Source organism: Rissa tridactyla, chromosome 6 (genome assembly GCF_028500815.1).
Source record: "Rissa tridactyla isolate bRisTri1 chromosome 6, bRisTri1.patW.cur.20221130, whole genome shotgun sequence".
Lineage (NCBI taxonomy): Eukaryota > Metazoa > Chordata > Aves > Charadriiformes > Laridae > Rissa > Rissa tridactyla.
Window position 1 is genome coordinate 57,832,706 of NC_071471.1, and position 18,653 is coordinate 57,851,358.

The window sequence follows — 18,653 nt, forward strand, 5'->3', positions numbered from 1 at the left end:
ATTGATGTGGACCTTTTGGAACTGAAGTTCCAAAATTGCTGAAACTGAGAAGGGTCTTTGGGCATGTTTCTTTCGAAACAGAGAATGATGTGAATGTTAGCTGTGTTGGTTGTAAGAATTAATTGGATATTTTGGGGGGGGAGGTCAGAGAAAGGGTATCACTTTGCTGGGTACTTAAAGCAGGAATGGTCTCTGGGGGATTGGTACCAGTCTCCAAAACAAAATCTTTGCTGGGTGGTCATGAAGGAGCAGGAGGTCAGGTGACCCTGCAAATAAGCTGATCCTATCCCAGATCTGTGAATCTGTGACTTGGTTTTCTGTATAGTTATCTCTTGTATTTGTGGAGGGTAAACGTGTCTTATCTGCTTTGTTCCAGTTATAAGCTCTGCAGAGCTGCCTTTGGATGCTGATGTGCAAACTAGCAACCTGCTGATAACCTTCTTGAAGTACAGCTCAATTGTGATGCAGGACACAAAAGGTAAATAAATTCTGTTGATGCCGCTGTGGATGCAGCAAGCAGTGCTTCTTGAAGTCAGGAGGGCATAAGGACATGTCTAGTGACTCCAGAAATAGAAGTTAACTGGCATCCCTTTAGAGGACTGAAGATTCCACCTTTTGAGAAAATTAAATGATTTCTTATTGCAAGATAAGAGTTATGAGACTAGTAGAGACCTAATGCTGGCAGGAGAGAAGTCAAATATGGAAAGAATGTAATAATAATAACCAAGTCTTTCCCTGTGTGTGTGCATATCCGATTCCCAACTGCCTGTCAGAGAGGGGAGGTCATGTACCAGAGAACTGTATTTTCAAGAACGTTTATAAGCTGACAGAGGAGGCAAAGCTCAGCATCAGGAAGAAATATTTCCTTTGGTATTTGCTGGTTAAACAGGCAGCTCTTTAATTATAAAGAGGACAGCAGTAGCTTACACTGTACTGGCAGTAATTTGCTTGAGAAGATATTTTTCCATATTGTGCTTTTTGTTTTTCCTGATAGTTTTGGGGGGGTTAATTTCAGCTTGCTGGAGTTGAAATATCGCTTCATCTCATGCTCAAGGTACCCAAGGGTGCTGTTTTGCCCAGTGGTTGTATGGGCAAGACTATAGTGTGAATATAACAAGTGATCTTCGTACCGTATTTCAGCCTATTACCGACTTTTGCTGTTAAGTTAGATGTAACAACTGACCAAAAATAGGAAGATAGCTGCAGAGCTATGATACATCGATTACTGAACTTCATGAATGCTTGGCACTGAATAAGAGAGCAGGCAGGAGAGTTGCCTTGTGCCTGCTAGCACGCAGTGAAATTGTACCTGCCTGTCTTGTTCTTGTTCAGTATGCAAGCTAGTTGAGGAAAAAGTGAATAATTGAAATTAAGACCAAAAGGGACTTCATGAAAATATCTAATGCACCTCTCAAAACCAAGGCAGAATCAGGTTTACTTGTATCTTTTCTCAGAGATGTTGCTAACAAGTCGAATGAAGACACTCTGATAGTGGAGCATCATTTTTAGACTATCCATTCCTGTGTTTAACTACCCTTATTGTGAGAAAGCTTCATGTGCTTCCTAAATTCTTTGCTGTGATTTAAATGAATTACTAGTTATCTTCTCCAAGATAGATACTGAGAATGGATTATTTCTTTCTTCTTTGTGTCAGCCCTTACGTATTTGAAATCTGCTTTCATATTTCCTCTTGCTTTTGTCTTTAAGCTAAATCACATCAATCTTTCCTCAGTCATTTCTTGTAGATTGTACACATGAGGAGGGCTCACCAGCTCTCTAACCATTCTCGTTTGCTTTTCTCAGGGTCTCCCTTGCTGATCCGAGTCTCTGATGGAGCAATTTTATGTTTTTCAATTTAACTTCTGCACTTATTAATCACTGTAATATGGAAAGTCTGCACAGGGCCTCAGGAACTGCCAAACTGGATTAGTTTCAGGTGGAGTGAAATATGACGGAGGGGATTCCGTACTAAACAAGCCAGTGAGAGATGAGTTTATTCTGGCATGAAACAGGAGTTGATGTTTCTTTATTTATTTTGGTTAAAGCTTGTATAACATTTGAAACTTGTGTGGCTGATAGACTTAATCTCCTTGCTGCCATGGTAGTATGTGGCAATGAGCTCCACTGACTGATGGTTTAAAAAAAGTGTGCCTTCCAAACCAGTGCTTGTTAATTCTAGTGGGTATATTCCTGTCCTTATATTTTGATGATAGATGGGGCCCTGCCTAATTCTTCTTCTTTTTGTGTAAGACCAAGCATTTGACACCAATATAACGACAAAGGAAGAGGAATGAGTAGCTCTAATTTACTCCATGCGTGAGACAGGTGGGAACGCTTAGAGGGGAGACTGGTTTGTTCCATGTCCAGGACTAGACAGTTGTTTTGGTCCTGTCCTGCAGAGCATAATTTAATAGATTGCATTTGCTAGATCCTCTTCTTATTTTCTCTCTTGTGTCAGTCAGAGGCAGCTGCCTTGGGAGAAACAAAAACTCTGCACCATTTTGTCCCATCTATAAAATAGGGTTCATACTGATGTACCTCCCCATAGGAAGTGGTCTCCTTTGTTCCTTTAATGAAGGATGCTGTGAAAGTACGAAGTGTCTGTGTGTAACTGCCTGCATAGTTGCCCCATAACTGCTGAAAATGGCATGATGTTCACAGCACATTGGCTGAAAGCAGAGTATTTGATGTGAAACAGGAGCCTCTACAGCACGCTCCCCAGAGAGAGAAGCGGTAGCAGCACCTACAAAGATATACCGGGAGGCCATACAATAGGAAAATAATAAGGCTCCAGTGTTTCAGAGTTCTTTGAGGCCATTTCTCTTGTTTTGCTTGAGTAGAAAACTTTCCACTTAAACATTTTAGCTGAGGTAAGGAGACATAGGGAGAAGCTTTTAACTCTCCCATTCCAAAATTCCTCTTCATCTTATTTAGTGCATCAAGATGAAATCAGCACATTTCAGGGCACACATCTTAGTTAGTAAGTATCCGTCCCTCAGCAGCACAAAAAAGAAAACAAAAGAGGCATCAAATTAGACAGAACAGCTAGCTAAGCCCATTCTATCTATCTTTGTAGATTACCATATGCACACTAACTAGCAAAGGATTTGTAAAAGTGACCTGCAAAGATGGAAGGAAGTTTGGCTGATGCTGTCTTCTCATTTTTATGCAAGTGGTCTGACTGTTTCAAATTTCCCTCTCCTCCGAGTTTGACTCTAATGCAGATGCCTAGGATGGCATGTTTAGCAGCCTTATGCATTAGAGAAGCTGTTGGAGGTCTCAGGAATGTGCAGTTTCAAGCTTCCTCAGAATTTAGTTAGAGGTGTGTCATTGTGGTTGGTTTGTTGTGGTTTTTGTGGTGTGGTGTGAGTGGCTTGGTTTTTAGAACAAAGATTTTTTTAAAATGAGCTTGATTGGACAATGTTCAGCCTGGAGAAGAGAAGACTCTGGAGAGACCCTATAGCGGCCTTCCAGTACCTGATGGGGGCCTATAAGAAAGCTGGGGAGGGGCTGTTTGCAAGGACATGTAGCAGTAGGACGAGGGGCAGTGGTTTTAAACTACAGCAGGGTAGGTTTAGATTAGACATTAGGATGAAGTTCTTTACAATGAGGGTGGTGAGACACTGGAACAGGTTGCCCAGAGAGGTGGTGGTGGCCCCATCCCTGGAGACATTCAAGGCCAGGCTTGACGAGGCTCTGAGCAATGTGATCTAACTGAAGATGTCCCTGCTTACTGCAGGGAGGTTGGACTAGATGACCTTCAAGGGTCCCTTCCAACCCAACACATTCTATGACTCTTATGATAATCTGATTTTAGCTGGCCCTGTTTTGAGCAAGGGTTGGACCAGAGGTTTCTTCCATCCTGAGTTCCTCTATCACTGTATGTATCTTGGGTGTTTTGGTATTTCAAGGTTAAAATTGAGAGAGAAGAGGTTTAAATAATCCACATTAAAATTGCGTTGTTCTGTCTTAGTCCCTCTCTATTTTTGAGTCTCCCAGCCCTCCAATTGTCATTCAGGGCAAAAGCTGCTTGAAGTTGTAAAATGAATAACAAGTAGCGGAATGTGATCAGGGTGGAAGTCCTTTGGCTTAAAATGCGAAGTCTTTGCAGACTTCCTTCTTTTGTGGTTTTGCACAGAGCAAAGTAGGTTGTGTCTCTCAGTATTGGGGTTAAAACTTAGGACTTTGAGCATAATGTTGGGAATCATTCTGCTGCATTGTTTCCTAACCTACAGCAAAGGCGATCTTTTTCTTTCCATCTTGTCTAAGAGGGAAAAGCGCATCTTTGCTGTAATAGAACGACAGGGACTACCCCCAGTATTTAGAATATCTGTGGAAGTAAAAGTGAATGAGATGAAAGCCCCCCCTGTTAGTTACAGGGGTGTTGGAGGTTCAAATCAGAAACCTGGCTGTTGGCGCAGAGTGGTGACAAATTGGTGGGGATTTAGTGGTCAGGCTGGAGGGTGACTACTTAATGAGAGTCATTAGACTACTAGCTTTCATGGAGGAAGTAGGAGTATGAAGAATCTCCAAGACTGGGCTTTTTTCTCGCTGTGACACCTGTCTCACTCTTCAGCATTGCTAGGCTTGTGTGGCTCATGGAGGACTTGTTTTTTCTTCTTTGCAGATGAGCACCGGCTACACAGTGGCAAGCTGTGTCTGATTATCCTGACATGCATAGCAGAGGTAGGTTTCTTGTGTGACACTGCTCAGCAGATGGTGTTTTACAGGGCCCTATCTGCATGCACATCCCCTGCCTCCTGTTGAGCAGGAGCTGAATATCCATAGTGGTACCGAGTAGAGGACCTCAGGTACTTAACATTTTGCTAATAAACCTGATGCAGTACCATTAAAATTGACTTGAAAATTGGGTTATCTTATTTGGGTTAGCCAACTCAAAGGGATGAAGAGAGAAAAGAGTGGACAATAAACCTTTTTGCTCTTAGGTGTTGAGTGACCTTGTGGTATTGCTTTTAGATGAGTTATGTGCTAATGGCTTTCAGCTCTGTGCTGCTTATGGTAAACACGGGCAATGTCATATCCCTTCTGCCTAAGAAGGATGTGACTCTGAAAACAAGCCGCACGGTTGTAGGTCCCTCCAAGCAAGCCAAATAGCAAATCTGGTAGCAGGGTGAGAAAGCTGTACCACAGAGCCAAGTCAGCAGACCTGGCTGATGTGGTTCTGTCTCATGGAAATTATGTACTAATGGCTTGATCGATGTCCTGAATGGTGGTTGAGTTTGTGTGGCATTGCTTGCTTGCAAGTAAAGACCTTTAATTCTTAACAAAGAATAAAAAGCAGTGATGTTGATAGCCAGCATAAAGATTCTGAAGTAATATTTCTTCAGGGTGCAGCCTGGAAACTAATCATCTGCGTTTCAGATATGTATAATTAAATGTCTTTGGCACTTGAGTTCTTCAGGTGGATGCTTAGATAACACAAGATAAATTTTGTTTCTACATAGCAAGGACCTGTTTTTGTTCTGATGTTAAAGGGAGGGTATATTTATTACCCAATCTGACTATGTGTTATCTGAAGGAATCACTTTGATTTAGAAGTGGTCTTGGAATGAGCTTTGCCTGGGGGGGTGGGACAGCCGATAAACATACCTGCTAGTACTGCAGGAACTTCTGGTGCGATGGGTCCATCAAAACACCAATATAAATGCTGGTCCACACAGTCACAGGAACTTGTGAAGTGGGAAGTGGAATTGGGATCAAGAGGGGCTTACTTTTGTGTGACTTGTGACTCGAGACATGGGTGGGGGTAAGAGGAGGTGACAGGTGGCTTTCTAACCCTATAGCTATATGTTGGGAGTCTTACACTGAAACACGTGTGATTTGAGAGGCAAGTGGAAAGTGTTGGGCACTTGGTTGGCTATTCGTATCTCCTCACTTTTCTTGCTCTTTTTCATAGGATCAGTATGCTAATGCTTTTCTCCATGATGACAACATGAATTTTCGAGTAAACCTACACAGAATGGTGAGTCTTTTCCTCCAGATGGTCTGTTTTCTCTTTGGGATGAGAACACAGAGGATTTGAGTATGGTTTTTGTTTTTGGGTTTTTTTTTTGGTATGTTGAAAACTGTCACAGACATCTAACCTAGATTGCTAAGGCATGTAGAAATACTGTGAGAAATGCAGTTGTTGGGGAATGATTTTGAAATTGCTCTCAGAATGTCTCGCTCTTTCAAAGAACAAAGAGCTGGTTGCCCTGTCGGTGAATTCAGAGGCCTGTGTAGTTGGGGAGGAGCTGTGTACTATGAGGTCTCTGAGGAAATTGGTGGCAGGGGGAACATCCTGCCCTAATCTTCAGCAAGCATAGCCCTTCTGATATGTTAATAGCCAGCTGGAGTTACACTGAGTTCTCTAATTTGGCTAATGCTTCATCCTGGGTGGGGTGACTCTTCAAGGAGGAAAGTATTTTTTTCCAGAGCTTTTTCTTGTAAGTATCTGTGGAGGAGGTGTCCTTACCTGGCTCATAAAGCCCTGTAGTTACAAGTAACTTGAACGGTTATCCTCACTTGATGCATTTTGTCTTTGTGGTCCTGGCAAGTTCCACTTCATCTGACAGTGGAGCGGTGCTTGAAAGCATCACTAGTCCAGGACAGAAGCAAGCATCTTACTTTATAGTGAGTGTACTGCAAGGATGCTAGTCGTTCCCACTTAAAAACAAAACTTGCCATTCAATTAGCCTTTCTGGTCCCTTACAATAAAGACCAAAGCCATTTAATACTGCACATGCTGTCAACAATGCAGATCAGACTTCTGGGTCAGGAGCAAATCAGTGTGTTAACCAAGCGGAGGAATTGCTGTGTGATTTATTTGGTTGATTTTTGTTCCTTCTTTCCGCCTCCCCTGACATGATATAACAGTGCCCTCCAGTTACACAGTTAGAAAAACAAAAACCCAGTGGTCAGCATGCTGAAAAGCAGGCACAGTTTTGCTCCAGCCATGGCCTTTAGGATTACTATAGGTGAGATAGCAGTTGGAGGAAAAAGACAAGGGGAAGCCTGTGCTGACAGTACTATTTGCATGAAAAACACAGTAATACACAGAACGTCCCTTCAGGCTTCTACTGACTTCTTTTCATCTTTGTGTGTTTGAAGCCAATGAGACATAGGAAGAAAGCAGCAGACAAGAACCTGCCCTGTCGCCCACTGGTGTGTGCGGTGCTTGGTAAGTATTGCTAGAGTTTGTGTGTGCTTGTTGTTCCCGAAGCATCTTTTGCAGAAGCCTGTTGGCCTCCTTTACCTGACCCAGTAACAATAGGGAGGGCAGTTGATAAATAAATTCAGGGTTTTAGGTGAGCGTACTAACAGTTGGTCACAAGTACTTTCTAGATGACGTGAGGGCAAACCTACAGAAAGGACAGATGTTTGTTGGGGGAAGGTGTTTAGTGGTTATTTAGCCTTTTCTGAGCAAAAAACCCAATAGGAGTGTCAGTCGCTAGGGTTGGTTTTGCATGTGGATATGGGGGCTCAGTTGAAAGCTTTTCACGCAGCGTATGATTTATATTCTGACATGCATTGCTGTGGAGGCCAAAAGCATAAATGGGTGCAGAAATGGACGGAGCCTGGATCCCTTAATGACGCTTAAACCTGATGATATGGAAGCACTCTCAGACTCCAGCATTTTCAAAGAGGTGATTGTTGAAGCCAAGACACAACAGCTGCATGAAGAATCTTTATAGACTTATCAGTTTTCATGCACTTTTTCCCTAAACTGTTTTTAGTCGCTGTTGAGTCATATTGCAGGGCTGTTAGTGCCCTAGGAGGTTACATCTCACAGTTGTTACCACTGGCATGGGTTAAGCATTTTATGCTGAATTTGTGTTGGGCAGAGAACATGCACATGTTCAGCTAGTGTTTATTAGCTGAACCATAGTAACTTACCTCTTTACAATTGTATTTCTCTACTTGTTCCCTCTTATCCTCACACTGGGAGCCCTTAACTGTTAGAAACATTCTCCCCTCCCCCCCACAATGAGCCTTAAACATAAGTTTAGTCTGTGTTGAGATCAGACTAGGTTTGTTTGCTTCAGAATTTGTTTTAGGGAAAAATAAGTGTTTCTCTATGATGTCTTCTCTCTAAACATCTAGGTTGTGTGTTGTTTCTGGTAAGAATGATTTTCTAAAATGTGCTTCTCAATGGAATTTTCCATTAGTGACAAGGCTTGAAACATGAGAGCAATTCTAAGCATCAGAATTCATGGTGTATTTTTTATTTGACTAACAGTGGGGGAAAGCATATGGGGAAGCAGTGCCTCAAAGCAAATTATGTGCTTTCAGTTTCCAGTAGTTTGTTGTTTGTTGTTTTGTTTTTTTTTTTTTTTTAATTCCAAAGGATGTCTAATTCTCTTTAAAACAAACACAAAAAAAAAAGAGGGGAAACTTCTCTCATCTAAGCAGGACTATTGTCTGGTAAAGGTAGGTAGGTGGGGAGTTTGACTTCCTCATTGTTGTCTACTAAAAGTTAACCGAAGCTAGCTTAATACTTAATTTATCGTTTCCTTTTCTGTCAGATTTGATGGTGGAGTTCATTGTAACACACATGATGAAAGAATTTCCTATGGATCTCTATGTGTAAGTGTCTGTGGGGTGACTCGTGATTTCGTTTTAAGTTTGAATTTGGGTGGAATTCTAGTCATAGAGCAATCTTCTGTCTGAAATAACACTTTGTGGCTGGTGGGGAGCCGGACGGCTTTTCATCAACTCTTCCAGCAACTTTTTCTACTTCTGCAATGCTCTGTGTGCCAGAAAATTGAAAGCGAAATGAATTTCCACCTTTCAGACCGACTTCCTGATCTACTTGATCAAATACAAAGAGCTTTTCAATCTGAACGAAGTTTCATTATACACAGTCATTGCAAGAATCCCCACTTCCAGAAGCTGAATCTCGATCTAGAAACTGAAAAGACAGTTTTGAAAAGGACAACAGATATGAAGCCTGGAAGGCAACGTGGAGACTGGGAGAGAGGTTTAAGCCTGAAATAGCCTGCTAGGCAGCAAGGGATAAAACTAGCAATGGGGGAAAGGAGAGAAGAGGACAAGGCTACTACACATGAGCACTCCGTGTGTCCCAGGAGGCCCCTAGAATGCTTTGTTCTGCTTTAGCCTGAAGGGCAGAAATAGGATTTAGGCAGATCATTGGCTTTACTCTCACTGTTTGTACAGTACTGAATTTCCCCAAGGCTTGAACGGCACTATATTCTGTAGAAGAGAGAAAGATACGTAGGCTATTTTCCCTTAATGTAACTTCTCAGCATGTTCAGATTTTGTCCAAATAACCCTGCAACTACAGTGCCTTTGCAAGGGTTGTGTAGTTCAATTATGAGTTTGAGAGAAATGTTGGGTTTTTTTAATGACAATTAGATAATTAATTGTAGATGGGTGTAGTGCGTTGTAATTTCATAAGAAAGGTGAGAAATGCTTGGGCTCAAAGGTAAGGTCACATTTAGAAAACCCGAGAGTAAAAATAATAAGCAGTAGCAACCACCAGCGGACATCTGTAGCCATTCATTTTGGCATGTTTGTGCAGTCTTTTCACTACTCTCCTGTCTGAAACCATCCCATAGCAGACACAGTTATTGCAGACAAAGTGGGTGTTCCGAATGCACAAATAGTGTCATACTTTTCTGCAATATGAAGCTGCTCAAGGGAGGGCATTATTAATATTTAAAAGAGAAATCTAGGTTGCTTTGACCAAGGGTGGTTTTAGTCCATTATGTGTATTACAAATCCTCAGCACAAAGCTAAAAAACAAAGACGCCCCACCAGGATGGATAACTTCATAATTAAAGCAGTTTCATGACTGAAGCAGCGTGGTTTGGGAGTCTGTTGGCTGGTAGCTGGTGCTCTGGCTCCTTAGGTAGGGGTACTAGTTCTGTTATGCCCCTCCTCATGGCTTTTTCTTCCATGCCTTGATTTCACCCAGAAACCTGTATGCTACTGTATACAACCACAAGGTTTCACTACTGAGAGATGCCTGCAGAGTATTTTGCATTAACAGCTATTATAATTATAAATAAGTGTTTTATCCATTGCCAGATTCTCTCTGGTCAGTGCCTTAAATAGTTTTCGGGGTTTTTTTGGGTTTTTTTTCATGTTTTTTTTTTTTTCTGTAGAGGCCAATTTTAGTCTTACAGCCAGGCAGGTACATAGGTGGAAAGGTACTGGGCATTGTCTGGTACCAGTGGCATCAGAAACAGCAGGTCTCTCCCCAGAGCGGTTGCTGTTCCTGAGCTGAAGACAGCTGTCTGTATCCTAGCTGGTTTGCTTTCTTTTCTTGTTTGAATTTATGAGAATCCGATTTAAAATACAACACTTAATGTGATGCTCAGCTATTATAAATGATTTTACCTATATTCATCTAAAGTTATTTTCAGTCCTTACCCCATTGTGGTATTTTTGGGATCATCTGAGGGTCTGAAAAGGCTCCTGTGCATATTCTTTCTTAAGTCTTTTTAAAGCCTTATTTTGAACTCATCACCCCATTTTGAATAACTTCCATGCAATTTTTTTTTTTAATTCTATTTCTCTGTGTTTGGCTGTTGTGTAGTGTCATTCAGTAGTGGTTTTTCTGGGAGATGTTGATATTTATAAGTTAATGTGTTTTAGAGAAATACAGATTTAGGAAAAAAGCAAATTTTCCTTTTTGAAGTCTTTCTTCTGTTTTTTCTAAATGTCAATATTTAAAAATAGCTTGGTCTAACAAATTCAAATTTCTGTATATTTTCTGTCTTGTCCTTAATGATAGCTAGTGGCAGAGAATTTACTCATTATATTGTATATTTAGTTCTGATGTTATTTGTGAAGAATATTTGTGCACCTAAGAGTTTCTATGAACACTAGATGCAATAGAGACATACAGGATTTGGAGACTCAGAAGTCTCCATACTAGCTGTGTGTTGGGGGATTTCAGAGCTTGTAGGTGTATTTCTTGATCATTCCAAAGCTCATATTTAAATTATTTGTTTAAGGAGACTGGAAAATTTGTCAGAAAATGTGTCTCTCTCTTTTTTTTTTTTTGTATAATTAAACTGCATGCCATAGTGAAACTAAAAATGCTGCAGTTTGTTTGACTGTCATTTCCTTTAGCCTCGTCATTTGGTCCAAAGAAACTGAAAAGCTCCATTGTGTCCAGTTTTCACAAAATCTGAGCACAACATCTCATACATATGGATCCTGCAAGTTAAATTCTTTTGTTGAGCTTATGAGGCCCTCAGTTTAGGGCAGCAAGGAATGGAAAGTGTTAATTAAATTAAACAACAAACTTGCATTTGTAGTTGGTCCAATTGTGTTGAGCTAAAACTGGCGTACAGGTCCCTTTCTCTGGTGTTGTCTGATTCTTTCTTGTGGGTGTTGCTTCCCTTTAGGAGCCCAAAACCACGAGCCCCATCCTCCTCTGACAGGCTTTGAGTTTCTCTATTTCGGCTGATTTCAGAGACGTTTCCAGGTTTGATGTGGAATTGTTGGGAAATGCAATGTAATTAATCCTTTGCCCTCTCTTTTCCAGACGATGCATTCAGATTGTGCACAAGCTGCTGTGCTACCAGAAGAAATGCCGAGTGAGGCTTCATTACACCTGGAGGGAGCTCTGGTCAGGTACTTTGCACCTGCAAAGACACCCAAATATGAAAAGCCCAGAGTGGGTGGCTGTTTGGTGGCCATGACTGCTTCTTCCATTGCTACAGGGTTAAACAGCAAGCAGCAGTTCTGTTAAAGCATCTTTATTTTGCTTCTTAGTTGCTACATGCAAATTACCTCTTTTTGAAAGCCGAGTCATTATCATAATGGTAGCTAATTTACTTTCTTGTCTGGCCATGATCACCATGGTATCCAAATGTCTTTGTTTTTCTGTTTCATTACCTGAGTCCTTCTTCACCTGATTGGAGAAACAGAGTAATGTTTTATGCAGTAGAGTTTCTCTCTCAGATATTTGTGAGTAGAAAGGAGGTAGGCTTTTGGGTAAAGGGAGGTGGACCTTGCTTTCCCTTTTTACTGTAGGAGACGGGGACACATAGAACAGCGTGCACAGCTCCTTCTGAAGTGAGCAACCTAGAAATGTCAGTGGGAGGGAAGAGAGGCTTTTAACTCTGACCTTTGCATTGATGGCAGATAGTCTGGCTCATGCCACTGGCATCTATGATTCTATCCCGAGATAGATAAATATTACGGGGTGTGACTTGTTTCTCGTAATCTAGTGAATGTAGCCTTATAGGACTATTTTATGATGCAGACATTGTGTGGGAGGTCTGAGGAAGGGGGTAGCAGAATGGATGCTGAGACCTAACAGGCTTCTTTTGTGGACGTGGTGCGTGCTTCCGTTCTTATCTTGCAAGCAGTGAAGTAGCTCAGCTAGGAAAATAAAGTTAATCTCCTAGCTGTTGTGGCTTAAACAAGAGGTTTATGAAATTCGAAGGGAATGCAGCCCTAATTGCGTATTCCTGGAGCTGTGCTTGAGACCTAGGATCAGCGACTTGGCTGGTGTAATGCAATTCCCATCAGAAATCTGAGAGGGGATGACTTTTGAAAAAGGTGGTGATGAGTGGTTCCTGGAGCTGTTCTCAATTAACACTGAGTACTTCCCTTCAGTAGCTTTGCACAGCTGAGTGTAGGTACTGAGAAATGAACCAACAATCTGAGTCACTTTCAGTTATTAAATTTTAGCCTTGTGTGACATGTGCCCCATTCAGACTTTCTAAATTATTCCTGTAGAAGGTGAAGTGGCTGCCCCTAATTAAAGGATTAGCAATTTCTTTTCGGTTGTTTTCTTCGGAACAGAGCCCCTAGAGGCATGGCTGCGGTGTAGTGCCAGTTCAGGAGAAGAGTGTGTACAATGTGGACGTCTGTTGTGAATAGAAATTGCATCTGACAGTGTGTGTGATATCTTCTCAGCAGTTACCAGTGAACTGGATCCATGCCTGTTTTGCCAGGCTGTGCTTGGTTTTTCCTATACACTGGCAGTATGGAAGTCTCAAATATAATGCCTTTTGCCTGAAGGTTCAGGGAGCACACTCTTAGGCATCTTTCGGTCCTTAACTTTCCCTATTTTAGGGGGAAAAATTAAAAATCCTTGCTACACACTGAGGTTAAGTATCTTGGGATATTCTTGTTAGCTGTCTCTAATTATCTGGTGTTTGTATAGTGTTCAGGAAATGTAAAGTGCCTCAGAGGTGTTAAGTACTGCACATGCTTCAAAAGCAAAGCAGTAAAGTAAAAAGAACTCAGATTGGTCAGGTTTCTGTAAAGGACCTGGAGTTGTGTGCATACCTGATATAGCTGAAGAGCTCCACACTCTACTATAGACTCGTGTGTTTAGGGAGATCCTCTCGTGCGGGAGTAAATTACAGTAGAATGCTTCAAATTTTTTCTTATGGGATGTTGAGGTGAACAGAGAAATTCTTCCATAGCTGCTAGGTGATTCATACAGGCGGGAAGGCCGTGGGTTGAATGGTATGTGCACCTGTAAAAGGGCACATCGTGGCTGCTCCAGGTGTGTACTTCCAGAAGTCTCTCTGTGGCAAACTAAATGCTAATTGCCAGCCCTATCTTGAGATATGTTTCATAATTAACTCTTACCCCTGTCAAGGCTGCTCTTTTGATTCCCCAGAATGCTGATGCCCCTGATGTGAAAGAATGACCATTTTTCTGGTCTTGATCTATCTGACAGATGATTCCAAACTAGAGCACAGGGACTTCTTAATTCATTTCTATCCTTTTTATGAGCATATTCCCTTTCAGGCTTTTATTTTTGGATCGAAGGATTAGTTATTGCTGCTGGATGAACAGCTAAAAGGGAGCAACTATTCACTGTAAGGTCTGAGATCTCAGGTGCCCCATCAGGCATGCTTTACAGAAGGTCTTCAAGCCCACACTTGTCTCCTTGAATGACAAGGTGTGTGATGACTGAAGCAATGCCCTTGTTGTGCAGCGTGGATAATAGCAATGGAAGCCCCCCGACAGAGCTGAGTGGAACAAAGAAGCTGGAGGGAATTGGTGTAAGGAAGTACTGAAAGAAAGGGAGAGAATTTTACCCGGCATGTAAGAGGAGGAGAGTTGTTTCAGGCAAAAAATTGAGTGGGAGAAGAAGACAAAGGGAATACTGTGGGGTAAGTAGTCAGTATAGGGTGTGGAGGAACTGAGATAAAGGTTGTAGGTGGAAACAGTAGCAATGTGTGGAGTCTCTGTTCACTTGCCGATTCTAATGTTAGCTAGTCTCTAATTAAGGAAAGCCACTCGTGTGTCATCTGATGGATAGACGCTCTTACCTTGCGGGTGCTTTGTCTTCAGTATGGAAGGCCAGCAGCACTTTGAGAAAGTTTCTGCGTTTTCTTTTTTGGTTTTAAATTGCAAAACGGAGAAAAGCAGTGGAGCCCAGGTGTTTGGTATCTCTCAAGAACATGTATTGGTCTGTGCAATCTGTAATACTTCATAGTTTTCTGTATATACCGCTGCGTGGCACATTGCTTATGTATGATCTTACTTCTGTTGGACTTCCTTTTTTAACATCTGAGCTTGAGGAAGAGCAATATTGTTACTGAGTCTTTGGTTGTGATCCAGCCTTAGCTTCCCTATTAGATTAATTTCTTCATATTAAGTCAAGGGGCCAGGACCATGGCACTCAGTACAGTATAAACCTAGCTGTGCTGACCAGATGACCAAGAATGTGTAGCTGACAGAATGATGCAGGGGTTTTGAGAGCTGGAAGCAGGACTGACAGAAAGGAAGATCTGTAGGTGGCAAAAGTAGTATTTATAAGCTGGCTCTAGCTAAAAGTAGTGTGAAAATAAGTATTGAATCACTAGTGGAGCTAGATTCTGGAATATCCTAAAAAGAGTGCTGGAGAGCAAAAACCAGTTGTAATTTGATTAGCCTAGAAAATGATTACCAAACACAGTTACTGATAGGTGGACCACACATTCAGGTCCAGAGATGCCTGTAGATCTTGGTACCTCTTTAATAGACCTCTTCAGCAGATTGTTAGCTTCAGTTCAATCATCTGTGTTAGTGGCTAGTATGTGGCTCTTCCCTTTGAGCGCTGAACAAAACCTTCAGGTTTTTCATAGAATCATAGAATGTGTTGGGTTGGAAGGGACCTTTAAAGGTCATCTAGTCCAACCTCCCTGCAGTAAGCAGGGACATCTTCAACTAGATCAGATTGCTCAGAGCCTCATCAAGCCTGGCCTTGAATGTCTCCAGGGATGGGGCCTCCACCACCTCTTTGGGCAACCTGTTCCAGTGCCTCACCACCCTCAGTGTAAAGAACTACTTGCTTTTCTTCTGTGCCAGTGAAATACTGTTCCTGGTGAATAGTCTGGAAATTTGGCCAAGGTCAGAAACTGTAAGTGGATGTGATTGTTTTGACCTGTTCCCTTACAGGCAATTTTGCCAAATGGAAATCTCCTGGACTGTTGTGCCAGGTACCTTATACTTTTTAAATACTGATATATTGAATGTCAAGTATAGGATAATTCATCACGCTACAAAGGAAACTTTACTCAGTAACAACCAGTACCCTGCTTTCCGAAATAGCATGTTATGCCCCATGTTTTTCTTGAGTCTACTCCTTGTCATGTGAAAGTGAGGTTGATTTTGCCAGTTATAAAGGCAGGGTTTAGGTTTTAATTGTTGAACTCTAACTGGCTTGTACAGCACTTGAGTGATGGAAGGTGCTATATATGTTGTTGTTGTCATCATGTATAAGCTATGCTGAAAGAGTTTTCATGAGTCATTTAATCTTTTTATATAAAAAGACCTCATTTCTTCAACTCCTCCCACCTCAAAATTAGTAATGCTTGAGCAATTCACTCTGAGCTTAGGGCGTGCAGGTAACTTTTTTGCAGTTGCTATGGTTAGCTTTAAGCAAAAGCCGTGTTTAAAGAAACAGAAAAGCAATGCTAATATAGACTTATAATAGCAAGAGTGGATCATAAAAAAATCTTAAATAGATATCTCGCCATTATTCATTATTATATTTATTAGGGCAATTGAATGCAAAGTAGCATTAAAAATGAGCTTTGCCATTAGTAGCTGTTGAAGATCAGTTTCCAAACTATTGTAACATAGGGGCTGCAGTTTTTTTATCTTGGAGCTTAGTTGATAGATGCTGAATGCACTGTTAAAGTGAAGTTGCTTCAAATGTGTAGCACTATCAAGAAGTAAATTTTTCTCCATTTTTCTTTTAGGGTTATCAAAGCAGACCTTTGCAGTGCTATTGGACAGAACATACTTTTATCCTTTTTGTAGACTCTTTAGACCTTTTTGTCAGTTTCTGTATTTATAACATGGGGATAATAATGCTTTCAAAATCTTTTTGGGCGAATACTAAAGAAGCGAAAGGTTTCACTAAAAAAGTGAAAGGTTCCTCCGTGGAACACTGTAAAATAAAGAAGAATATGTTTTTTTGGCGGGAGGGGGGAACCCCCACTTTCAGTATGTATAACACTTGTGCCCTTATACAGTGTGTGTTTAAGGTGGTATTGTTTAGTGACTTGTACTTTCCTTTGTTATTTCTGCAGCTGAAATATTGATTACTAATAGTATTTGTTACTCACGGCATCTCTGGTTCTCCAACAGTTGATAAGGCCTGCTTCAGCCCTCTGATTTGTGTTGCTGAACAGATTGGAAATCAGGTGATGTTGCGTCTCCCCTTCACATCTAATCCCACTGTCACTGTCACATTCTGCAGCAGCTACCTGGCAAGGGAAGCTTGTCTTTCTGCACCTCTTGTAGAGGCAGGATTCATATACTGGTGTACCAGACAATCTAGTTCACTGGTAAAATGCCTGATCACTAGGTGCCATGTGAGTTTCAAAGACTATAGAGCTGCTTGGCCAATTATAAATGACTTAAATATTTAGGGAAAAGAATTAAAGACTGAAAATTTGACCACCTTCTAAACTTACAGAACATCTTATGTGGCTTCAAAAAAATGCTACCAAGGTTCAAGATCCAACAGCCCTGTCTTCTGCATACTTCTGAAGTTTTAAGAGTTCAGAGGAAGCAGTCATGCTCCAGCCAATGGTACAGATAAGGCTGCTGTGGTAATTTCTGTGCCATGAGGAATTCTATAATACAGTAACAATGAAAGAAATGTCTTTAAGCTGTGAAGGATATTGCAAGCATAAGAGAACGGTCTCTTCAGTACAGCATCTTCAAAGGTAACTAATAAAGGTCATGTGTAGGGTAGGCTAGAAAGAACAGGAGCTTGTGTGTTAAGTGTAAAATGCTTTCATAAAATGAAATCTGTGGTGAGTACAAAGAAGGTCTGTTTGTCTCTATTAAAGGGTTCGACTTGAACTTACTGTTTTGGGAAGAAAAAGAAGTCATTATGTGAGACTTGACCTTTCAAATACCTTCTAGCAGAAACGCTTTCTAACTTACCTGTGCTGCCTGTAAACAGTAAAGAGAACAAATGCTAGAGTTTTGACACCTTTGTAGGTCAGCATACTTTACCTAATGCAGGTTTCACCTGGTGCTCACCCTCTCATTTCTCCATGCCTTTTGATAGTGGGAGGCTGGCCCAACTATTGAAAGCTCCACATTGTAATCTCCACGTGACTGAGAGCTCCCAGCCATGTGCCATATGCCATGCTGGAGATTTGGGATCTCATGAGTCGTTTGAGTACAAGGTGATGCTGGCTTTATAAAGAGAGTGCCATCTCATTGAGGAATGAGGGTGGAAGTGGGAAGGATGGGCTCTCTCTGCCGTTTGCAGTGGTAGTTCTGTGGGAGCACCAGGATTTGAGGGAGGAAGAGGCAGGAACAGTGTCCAGGCTGGTTGAAGGTGAGCTGCTGAGCAGCTGCAATGGGAATTGGAGCTCTGAGTTGATGGGGTGGGTAGGTATTTGGAGCTGGAGGGCATCTTGACTTGGGAGGATGGAGAGCCTAAGATGAATTGGAGGTGATAGTGTGTTAGGAGGAATAGGAGGCTCTGAGTCTAGAAGGGACTAGGTAGGATGAGGTCTGGGGTTAGAGGGTTAAGGAGGGTTTTGGTTAGAAATCATTGCATGATCTGGAAAGGGAGCTATTCAGCATTTTTAACTCTCAGGGATGGGACTAAATATCCTTTTCCAATTCTTTTATTTGAATGCCTTCTTGGGACCATACTTTGGTGTGGAAAACTGACGAATGAGCTTAGGTGTGTACCCTGGGTATTTTTTTTTTTTTTCCCCACAGTCCTTTCTCATGTATTGTATGCTTGAAAGGAAAAGATGTTTTCTTCTCAGAATGATGTTTCGACCGCTTCAGCGTGTTTATGACTTCTTTCGCTGTGCCAAGAAGGACACGGACAGGACTTCACAGGTCTTGTATTGGCACCCTGAGGGCAGAGATGCTTAGCTCTAGGATTGCAGAAAACAGTGAGGCCCTTTAGTGTGCTGATGAACTGGGTCATTAAGTTGAAGCTCTGAAAGTAGTGTTTATTTCTAAGTAGCTCAGTCAATCACTATTAAAAATGTGATTAACTTGCATTTTATGCAATGTCCTCAGCTTGCCTCACCTTTACTTGTAGATAGGTGACTGGCAAGCTTTATCTCTGTTCCTTATCATTGAAACTGAAAGAAACTAGATGATACTGGCCAGCTGTTTAGTAGGAGGCCCAACAGGTTCACAAACACTTGTGCTTATTGACTCTGGTGAAGTTTCTG

General features: G+C 41.5%; 1 protein-coding gene across 13 annotated transcripts in view; it reads left to right on the forward strand.

Moving 5' to 3' along the window:
- Positions 1-18,653, forward strand: part of ARMH3 (armadillo like helical domain containing 3) — a 129,715-nt gene that overhangs the window by 30,623 nt on the left and 80,439 nt on the right. For all 13 annotated transcript variants that reach the window (XR_008467145.1, XR_008467146.1, XR_008467147.1 and 10 more), the window contains 6 exons: positions 377-478; positions 4,628-4,686; positions 5,918-5,983; positions 7,111-7,180; positions 8,526-8,586; positions 11,519-11,607. Coding sequence is in view for 7 of the 13 variants with exons in the window: in XM_054207050.1 (XP_054063025.1) it covers positions 377-478; positions 4,628-4,686; positions 5,918-5,983; positions 7,111-7,180; positions 8,526-8,586; positions 11,519-11,607 (447 nt within the window). In the remaining 6 variants the exon portion in view is untranslated. The remainder of the gene's footprint in view (positions 1-376; positions 479-4,627; positions 4,687-5,917; positions 5,984-7,110; positions 7,181-8,525; positions 8,587-11,518; positions 11,608-18,653) is intronic.